The sequence below is a fragment of the Nanorana parkeri genome, unplaced genomic scaffold (genome assembly GCF_000935625.1).
Source record: "Nanorana parkeri isolate BGI_ZX_2015 unplaced genomic scaffold, ASM93562v1 scaffold60, whole genome shotgun sequence".
NCBI classification, from domain to species: Eukaryota; Metazoa; Chordata; class Amphibia; order Anura; family Dicroglossidae; genus Nanorana; species Nanorana parkeri.
Window position 1 is genome coordinate 396,093 of NW_017306328.1, and position 10,798 is coordinate 406,890.

General features: G+C 43.8%; 1 protein-coding gene across 1 annotated transcript in view; it reads right to left on the reverse strand.

The window, feature by feature from the left end:
• Positions 1 to 1,903, reverse strand: part of WWC2 (WW and C2 domain containing 2) — a 162,973-nt gene extending 161,070 nt beyond the window's left edge. The window contains exon 1 of the mRNA XM_018576217.1: positions 1,680 to 1,903. Within this exon, the coding sequence (XP_018431719.1) occupies positions 1,680 to 1,807 (128 nt within the window). The 5' untranslated portion in view covers positions 1,808 to 1,903. The remainder of the gene's footprint in view (positions 1 to 1,679) is intronic.
• Positions 1,904 to 10,798: the final 8,895 nt, after the last annotated feature.

Genomic DNA, 10,798 nt, shown 5'->3' on the forward strand with positions numbered 1-10,798 from the left:
AAGGCTTTGGCCTTAAAAAACAAAAAAAAAAAAAAAAAAGACATTTTTAGCATGAGCGGCACGCTGCACTTTACCAGCAAAAAGGAATGTGATCGCAATCCCTAAGATCGTATATAATCTTCAACTTGTTACCGCGGAACTAAAGTGAAAAAGTAGAAAACTGCGAGCGGGACAGCGTCTCTCTACGACGCCACGTCTCTTCAACAATATTATTATTATACAAGATTTATATAGCGCCAACAGTTTGCGCAGTGATTTACAAAACAATAAAACATTTACCTGCTCGTAACCTTCTTTACATTGAGCTGCGCATGTATCACGCACTGACCAGCCAAGATGGCCGAAGACCCTGCACCCGGAGCTCGCAGCCTTTTCATTGCTGGAGCCGCGCCATTTGCAGGCTTTAGTTCTCCTTTAATGTCACTTCAAAAGTAATACATAATAGTTTTACATCTGCAGCTTTCATTAAAGCCCAACTCCGGGGAAAGCACAAAAAACTGTGGGGCTGTGCCTGCACTGCAAGGGTTAAATGCTCCTTTAGTTCTAGGGCAGGGGTAGGCAACCTCTGCAGTCCAGGTGTGGTGAAACTACAAATGCCATCATGCCTGTGGGAGTCATACCTGTGGCTGAGTCTTGCAATGCCTCATGGGTCTTGTAGTTTCACATCTGGAGTGCCGAGGTTGCCTGGTCTAGGGGTATTGGGAAAAGCAATTGTACTTACCTGATCCCGTCTCTGGCTTGTGGACTGCCCCTTAGAGTCCCCATGTATAATGCTATGTGATTATGTCAGCGGGCCCATGTGGGTGCCCGGTCTTGTGGACTGCAGGGATCAGGTAAATAGAAGTCCCTTTTTCAGGTACCCTTGACATAAATCAGGGGTGGGCAAACTTCAGCCTTCCAGCTGTGGTGAAACTACAACACCCATAATGCATCTGCCTCCGGGAATCATGCCTGTAGCTGTCAGCCTCATGGGATTTGTAGTTTCACCACAGCTGGAGGGCCGGAATTTGCTTACCCCTGACCTAAAGGAACAATTAACAATGGCAGTGCAGGGGCAGCCCCACTGCATGGGGAGTTTTTCAGCTTCCAAATAATACATGCCATGATTGACCCTGTGCAGCCACTTCCTGTGACAGGGTGACAACACTCTGCCCATCTCATGCATTGTCACCCCCTCCCACAGGTCTCCAAAGACCTCAAGCGACTGAGCTGATGCACATATCACATGCATGTAGACAGGAAGTTGCAAAAAAGGCCGTAAGAGATCAGCAGCGCTGAGATGTAACAAAGCATTAAAAAAATAGAGGGAGGAATGCAAATATTTTATTTGAACAAAAAAGGCCATTTATGAAAGTGAGTGCTTTAGAATGGTGTTTAGGGAGTGTGGGAAAGAAGTGAGCATGCCCCCTCCCCACCCCGGGGTAGAAGCTTCTCTATGTTGCCTCACCACATTTTTCCCTTTTTTTTTCTCACACAGCCCAAAATTCCTGAGCTGACTCCGCCCCCTTTCATTACCCAAAGTGACTGCTACATATACCCCTCCCCCGCCCTGCCTGTCTTCCCCCTCCCCCTCCTGATACAACAGAACCGTACAACTCTCCCAACAGCTGCTACATTGTACATGGAATGTAAAGCATGAGCCCCCCAATCACACAATAAACATGGGGGTGTCCCCGTACCTGTCCCGCGGGTCAATCCAGCTGGTCTGCCTGGTATTGTGATCGATATAAAACACTTTGCCGTCGTAGTCTCTCGCTTCTTCCCAGCCATCCGGTAAAGGTAGCTGCCCATTCCCCTTCCTAGGCATGATCAGCCCCTACCAACTCCTCCATAAGTCCAGAAAGAGGGTGATCAGCGAGGAGGGAGGGGGATCCCGGAGGAGGAAGGCTGTCCCCCCCCACCCGCACACACAGCCCCCTCAGTGAAGGGGAGAGGGTCGGCCGGTAGCCTGGAGATCCTTCGCCGGGTGATCCAGCATGTCGGGCTGCAGCATGAACAGAGAGAAGGGGGGACTCGGAGTTCTCACAAGCAGCAAGAAGCCGTCTGGATTAGGATCCGGGGAAGCCAATAACCTCGGCCTGTTCCCAGCCACAGAGCTCATTAGCATGAGATTAGCATCCGTCTCATCTACATGCACATTCCACACTCCTGCATTCCTCAGCCTTAACTGTGTGTGTGCCGGCCCAGGGGCCACTGCACGCCGCCTTGTGTGACACCGGAAGACGGCCTGCGGGGGACACGCGACTTTTCGCACTTCTCACTGGGCCCTCAACGTTGTTTGCTGCCATTTAGAAACAGAATCGGACCACGCTTGCACCCTCTGTATTAAAACAGAATCGGACCCTGTTTACACTTTCTTTATTAAAACAGAACCAGACCCTGTTTACACCCTCTGTATTAAAACAGAATCCGACCCTGTTTACACCTTCTATATTATAACAGATTTGAGCTGGTTTACACCTTGGTTAAACCAGACTCAGACCCTGTTTCCTCCTTCTTTATTAGGGCTCGTGCACACCATATGCGTTCGGGTTGTGCTGGCCAATTTTTCCAGCGCAGCTCGAACGCCAAATTTGCCTTGTGATGGAAGGTAACCGTTCGCAATATCGCATTCCAGTAATGTGCGCTTTTAAAAAAAAGTACAGCACCACCGTGAGCCCATAGAATTTAATGAAATGTCACTTGTGACAGTCCAATAAAGTTCTAACAAAAAAAAAGGAAATGGTGTGATGCAGCTCGATCGAGTGGATTGGCACTGTACAGGCGCACGCACACCAGAAGCTGTGCGGTTGTGTGCCACTGCTCGTGTGAACAGGCCCTAAACCAGATTGAGGCCCTGTCTACACCTTCTCTATTATAACAGACTCCGGCCCTGTTTACACCTTCTTTATTAAATCAGACTCGGGCCCTGTTTACACCTTCTTTATTAAATCAGACTCTGTTTACACCTTCTTTATTAAACCAGACTCGGGCCCCGTTTACACCTTTAATAAACCAGATTCAGACTATGTTTACACCTTCTTTATTAAACCAGACTCGGCACCCTGTTTACACCTCCTTTAATAAACCAGAGTCAGACTATTTACACCTTCTTTATTAAACCAGACTCGGGCCATGTTTACACCTTTATTAAATCAGACTCCGTTTACACCTTCTTTATTAAACCAGACTCGGGCCGCGTTTACACCTTTAATAAACCAGACTCAGACTATGTTTACACCTTCTTTATTAAACGAGACTCAGACTATGTTTACACCTTCTTTATTAAACCAGACTCGGCCCCGTTTACACCTTTAATAAACCAGACTCAGACTATGTTTACACCTTCTTTATTAAACCAGAATCGGCGCCCTGTTTACACCTCCTTTAATAAACCAGAGTCAGACTATCTTTACACCTTCTTTATTAAACCAGACTCGGGCCATGTTTACACCTTCTCTGTTAATCCAGACTCAGGCCCTGTTTACACCTCTATTAAACCAGACTCAGTTCCTGTTTAAGGTGCCCATACACTGTACGATTATCGTACGAGAATCGCGGGAAATCCCGCGATCGTACGATAAGCGCAAAGTGTATGGAAGGCGTGCAACCGTTTCTACTGTACGGTCGCACGTCTTCCGTCGAACAAGCAGACTGGAAAACCCGCCGAGAATCGTACAATTCTCGGCGGGTTAGTGGCCTGCTTGTTCGACAACTACCAAACGGGCCAGTGTGCGCACGCGCACACTGCCCGTTCAGCATTGCAGTCATCGGAAGCCCGCCCCTCAGGGGGGCGGGCTTGCGATGATCGCCAGTACGATCTGCCTGTCCAAGATGGGCAGATCGTAAGTTTTTTAATTACTTTACAAGCCTCGCAAGACAAAAGTCTTGCGAGGGTTGTAAAGTGCATGGCCACCTTTACACCTTCTCTGTTATACCAGACTGAGGCCCTGTTTACGCCTTCTCTAAAAAAAACAGACTCAGACCCTGTTTACACCTTCTCTATTAAACCAGACTCAGACCCTGTTTACACCTTCTCTATTAAACCATACTCAGACCCTGTTTACACCTTCTCTATTAAACCAGACTCAGACCCTGTTTACACCTTCTCTATTCAACCAGACTCAGACCCTGTTTACACCTTCTCTATTAAACCAGACCAATTTCATGTTACACCTGTTTACACCTTCTCTATTACAAGTCCACTATTCACACCCATGTGTTTTGTAGCTCGTTTGCCTGAGGCCCCATTAACACTTGACACGTGCAAAAGTGTGCACATTTGCAAGCGTTCCTGCAACACAAAACGTACGTGTTTCTCTTTCAGTGCCATTGCTTGTTAATGGCACCCCAAACATTGCAGGCAAAATGCGCTTCTTGGCGCACAGGGTTAACTTAACATCAATCAAAAATCTTAATGATATTCCAAACAGCAGGCAAAACATGCCTCTTGGTGCGCACATTAATGCATGATTAAAAAATGTCTTTTGCCGCGCATAGGACAGCCTGTTGAAATGAATGAGCTACTCTTTGCTGGCATGTTGCAAATGCAGCAAACATGCATTCATGCATCGTGCATTCACGCAAGCCACAAGTGTGCATAGAACCTAAGCCCTAGGAGACAGGCTAGTGTGAATGATCCCTTAGAGTTCTGTTGCTTGTAGCAAAATGCCTGCCCCCTTTAAAAAGTACATGAGCTTCTTCTGGGGCTGAATCAAGCGTTTTGGCCCCAGTAGACTTTGAAGAGTGTTTTTTCTGCTTTTTATTGCCTAGTAACAAGTTTCTCATTGGCTAAAAGCAATAATAAATTGCTCAAGTCTCAAACGCACATAAATGCCTGTACAGATGCATCAAACAACGGCCAAAGACGCTCCGCTCAAGTGTAAACGGGGACTTATTTAGAAACAATGTTTACACATTCTCTATTACAAGGCCACCATTCATGCCTGAGCGTTTTTGTCAAGTGCTTCCCAAACATGAAGAATTATTTTCAATGGTGTCCATTCACACCTGTGTGTGTCGCCACTTGCAGCCTAAGCCCCCATTCACACTATTGTGGGTGTCAAATACGCACAAAATCCGACAATTTGGCACAATACGCATGAAAAACACGGGTCACACTTGAGATGCCAATTGTTAATGAAGCCCCAAGCAAGCTGTGCATTTTTCACACACGCAAACAAAAGTCAAAGCTTAAGAAGGTACATGGCATCTTTGCCGCACGCAGAAATTAATGCACAACACAACATTAATTGAATCATTCAAGAAACTAGAATCAAAAATCCGCTCCAAAAAGGGTCCTGCTGTAGCGACACACGACCCGCGACAGCAGGACCCTTTGCCCCATTGCAAAGCATTGAAGATCGATATCGCGCGGTAAATAGCTGCGATATCGCGGGAATTACCGCGCGATAAATCGCTCAATGTGAACGGGGCCTTAAAGGGGTACAAGTACTCTTAAAGAGCAAAATCATACATGGACTCTCACACACGCACACATCTGCTCAAACATAAATGCACAGACGCAATAGGTTGGACTTGATGAACTTATGTCTTTATTCAACCTCAAATATACTATGTAACTATGTAATGCACAACACGCATTGCCACATTGAAATGAATGCACAACATGTATAAAGTGACATGTGGTGTCATAGTTTACAAGTGTGATTGGGGACCGTTGCTTTAAAAAGTACACAAGCTTCTTTTTTTGTCTGAATTGTGTTTTTGGTCCCATAGACTTCAATGGGAGCACCTGAAAAATGCAAGTTATGTGCATTTTTTAAGATGTGGCCAAAAACATAATGAGGCAGCAGTCCTCAACCTCTGCGAGAAAGGCCATTACCCCGTAGTTTCCTTCCATGACCCACAGTAAAGGCTTGTTTAGTGCATTGTACGTTAACGTGCATTATGTTGTGCATTCACGTGCCCTACCCTAATGTGCCTAACATCACATATGACCCTTTTTTTTGTAACGTAACACAATACCATGGGTTGCTGTGTGATGCAGCACATTACAACGCAGGTACGTTGCTTCAGGGCCTGTTTACATTGCTGCATTGAGTTAAAGGCATGGTATCCAATGTAAAGGGACACTACATGGACCACCAATCTAAGACGACACTGCACCACTGACCATCAACATAAGGGTACACTACATTTACCAGCAATGCAAGGGGACACTACACCACTGACCATCAATGTATGAGTACACTACACTGAAGACCAATGTAAAGGGATTCTACACCACTGACCATCAATGGAGTACACTACACTGAAGACCAATGTAAGGGTGCACTACACCACTGACCATCAATGGAGTACACTACACTGAAGACCAATGTATGAGTACACTACACTGAAGACCAATGTAAGGGGATTCTACACCACTGACCATCAATGTATGAGTACACTACACTGAAGACCAATGTAAGGGTGCACTACAATGAAGACCAATGTAAGGGGATTCTACACTACTGACCATCAAGGTAAGAGTACACTACACTGAAGACCAATGTAAGGGGATTCTACACTACTGACCATCAAGGTAGGAGTACACTACACTGAAGACCAATGTAAGGGGATTCTATATCACTGACCATCAAGGTAAGAGTACACTACACTGAAGACCAATGTAAGGGGATTCTACACTACTGACCATCAAGGTAGGAGTACACTACACTGAAGACCAATGTTGCCTTGGGCATTTGGCACATGCCCAGGGCAGATACTGTATGTCAGATTTGCCTATCAACATTAATGCACATTAAGACAATTCTATACTCTGGTTGTACAGGACTATAGCCCAGATCTTCACATCACATTTAAAGCAGAAAAAGCCAGGCACCTGGACAATTTCAAACGTGCAGTTACATTGCATACTGCAGCACAGCAATATATAGTGTTATGCTGCCAGAATAATGGAGGTTCATAAGTTATTTCTAGTCACCAAGGGGTGTATTTATAAACAATTCTCAGAGCAATTTGTCCTGCAAATGGAAGCAAAAACGAACGTTCTTAGTATATTTTCTTTTCAAATGTAATTTCACGAAATACCACATTGTGGCCACTGGATGGAGCTGAGGAGCACAGAAAATAAGTATTTATTTCCTGTGCTCCTCAGCTCCATCTAGTGGCCATAATGGAGTATTTTCCTGATATTACATTCGATTAAAAAATATACTAAGAACGTTCATTTTTGCCTCCATTTGTACAGAACAAACTTTCAAGGAGGTCAGCAGGATGAATGAATCAGCGAATTGTATATAAATACACCCTTAGTGAGCTGTTATTTCAAGCAAAACTAACATAAAACCAACCAGCAGAACTGCAACCTCAGAAATGTGGAATTGCAATGTATATTTGTCTTAAACAATCTTTTCTAAGAAATGGGGAATCCATCCCCTCCCCTGTTACGGCAGAGAGCTGTGACAGGATCGAGAAGTGAGCGAACACCGGCATGTGTTCGCTCACCTCCCGATCTACTGAGCCGACCTGTGACAGTCTCATTGTCACAGGTCGGCTAGAACTATGAGGTGAGTAAAAAGCACTCGCCTCATAGTTCTCCTTTAAGTGTTGTCTGCATTAATAGTATGAATTGTCAAACACCATCAACACCAAATGTTGTGTTAAAGCAAGCGAGAAGTTTGATGGTGTCTTAAATTCTTGCCTCCCTAAACTCGGTCTGTGTTGCCTTACCTCCGGGGTAGGCAACCTCATGACTTCAGCTGTAGTGAAAAGGCAAATCTCATCATTCCTCTGCCGCCGGTACTCATGCCTGTGCCTATCAGAGTCTGGCAAAGCTTCATGGGACTTGTAGTTTCACCACATCTGGATTGAAAGGCTGCCTACCCCTGCCTTACCACATATCCATACCTACTGTTGACCAATTCCTGAATAGTGTTTTTTAGTGCGCACATAATGACATTATTTTTGCAGGCTTATTTTTGCCGATTTAAATTGATATTTTAATTTGGTATTAGAATTGGACATTTTTTAATTGCCTTTCACATGTTAGATGCTTGTGTGTCTGGATTATTATTATTGCATTACATGTAGAGGTATGTAAATTAGCCTTTTAATTGCCTTTCACATGTTAGATGCTTGTGTGTCTGGATTATTATTATTGCATTACATGTAGAGGTATGTAAATTAGCCTTTTAATTGCCTTTCACATGTTAGATGCTTGTGTGTCTGGATTATTATTATTGCATTACATGTAGAGGTATGTAAATTAGCCACTCAACAGTAAAGTCCGTGAGGCATTCCCCCTGCCCGCCCCCAAGCAATGTGTGAAGGAGGGAGGGAGATGGGAGGAGCTTCCCTGTCCCTCACTTGCTCTTCACTGGTGAGGCATCCAGATAGATGTCTCCAGTCTTTTTTTTTTTTGATTGGACAGTTTTGACCAATGGCGCTTTGCCATTGGTCCAAACCTTCCACAGAGCTCAAGCCTCTAACACCAAGTAGAGGCTATTGCAGCTCTGGCGGGGAAGCCCGCTGCTGTGTACTCTAAAATTACTGTAAAAAGCCAGATGCAGCGCTCCCTCCATAACAGATTACACAGTGGGGAGGCTTTCCCTGCTGTGTAACCTGTTACAAGCCGCTCTGAATGGAGAAAAAGATGTCAGCTTCAGACTTGAAGCTGACAACTTTTTCTTCCATAATACTAGGTGAGGCTTTGCCTCACCTGACTCCCCTGACCACAAGTCTCTTCCACTCAAGACAGGGTATATTAGCTACAATGGCTGTTCACCTGCTGAACAACTCTTAACAGCCACACAGGAAATTGTTTTCAGTGAGTTAGGTTGTATTCATAAACAATTTGCAGAGCCATTTGCCTTGCTCATTGCATATGCAATCTTTCTGTGCGAATGAAAATGATTAGCATATTTTCTTTCTAGTTCGAATGTAATATCAGGTAAATACCACCTCATGCCCACTAGAGGGAGCTGAGGACCATAGAAAATAAATATTTGCTATGCCCCTTAGCTCCATCTAGTGGCCATAATGTGGTATTCACCTGATATTACACTTGACCTGGAAAGCAAATATGCTAATAGCACTCATTTTACCTCTATGTGCAAAAAACCCCAAACAATGTACATGCACTTTTTCAGGGTGAATGGCTCTGTCAATTGTTTATAAATACATTCCATAGACTTACATTTTGGGAAGGAGCACAAGGTTTAAGAAAGAGTATGACACCCCAACTTACTGCTACAAAACCCCCACTTCTTACACTTATGTCTTTTACCCAGGCAATACACCTCCTTGAACTTATTCTGCCAACATACTAATCTTCTCCTCTGAAGACAGAAGCCACAACAAGGGTATATAGGTACCTCTCACTGAGGTATTATATTGAGTAGCTTAGATGTAGAAGAGATAGTAACTGTTATTGGGCCCATAGCTGCTGTAAGGAGGGGCAAATCACCTTCTTTAGCCCTTCTCTGTTCCTTCCTCCCAGCATCAACTTGATGTATTTATTAAGTAAGATAAGCTTTTATATTTACAATTTTTTTTTACAGGTTGAGTAATGTGTATGACAAATATTTCATTATTAAAAAGAATAAGTGATGGGACCAGCTTATCATTCTTGACTGTGCTAGATCTGGACCTCTTGTATAAAATGACAGAAGAAGGCATAATCATTGAAAATGGCCAATAAAATATATCAGACTAGTAGATTGAAAAATGGGAAAAGAACATTGAATGAAAGCGTCCTTTTTATTCAAATGATTTTTGACTGATAAGAAAAGTGACAACAGATAAAGAACACATTCAAGTCACTTGTGCAATAATTATGTAATTTGAATGCTTCAGCGGTATTATCAAGTCAAGAAATGTTCATGATATTTGCCTACATTACAGAATATTGTTATTTGAGAAGCATGAAATTGTAGTTTTCAATGTATAATGTATTTAAAGTGACACTAAACTCATTACCCGAACTAATAGCACAAATGTATGTTATTTGTGTATCACTCGACTGTAGATCCTCAAATCATCTCTGAATTGGTGCCGACGCTGTTCTTCCTTCTGGAGGGTGGCTACTTTTGTTCCCCATGGTCCCTGTGTGTGTTGTAAAGTAGCCACCACTCCAAGTTCTCTCCTGTAATAGACAATAACTGTAATACAAATTAGTAAACTAAACCTGAGATTGTAGTCCATCACAGAAGTGAGCTTGGAGTGGTGTCTACTTTACAACACACACCGGGATTATGGGGAACAAAAGTAGCCACCCTCCAGAAGGAAGGACAGTTTCAGCACCAATTCAGAGATGATTTGAGGATCTATAGCCGGGTGATACACAAATAACATTCATTTCTGTTAATAGTTAAAGTACTTGAATGCATTTTTAAGATTTAACTCCTGGGTTTAATGTCACTTTAGGGCTTGTACACCATATACAGTACAGTGCGTTCCAGAGCAGTTAGCTGCTGGAACGCACTGCATTGCATCCTGGACGGCTTTCTGCATTCAGGGGCGGTGCATTAAAGTCAATGGGACCGCTCTTTCAGGAAGTGGCTCTTTCAGCCACTTCCTGTCTACATGCATGCACTCCTGCATCAGCTGCTTAATATTTTTCTGAATGGGTTCCCGGTTGACAACAGTGTACCAAGCCTGTGCAATATGTGTAAGCGTGGCCAAATGTATTCATCACCAGGGGAACATGTGAGAGTGTGACAACACAAGAGCAAATTAACAGGAAGCCTGAACAAAGACCTTTATGGCAGGATCACTGGGAATTCTTCTTTTAATAGCTACACATTTATGAAGGCTAAAAACAACTTTGAAATTACATTAACGTGTAAAACTC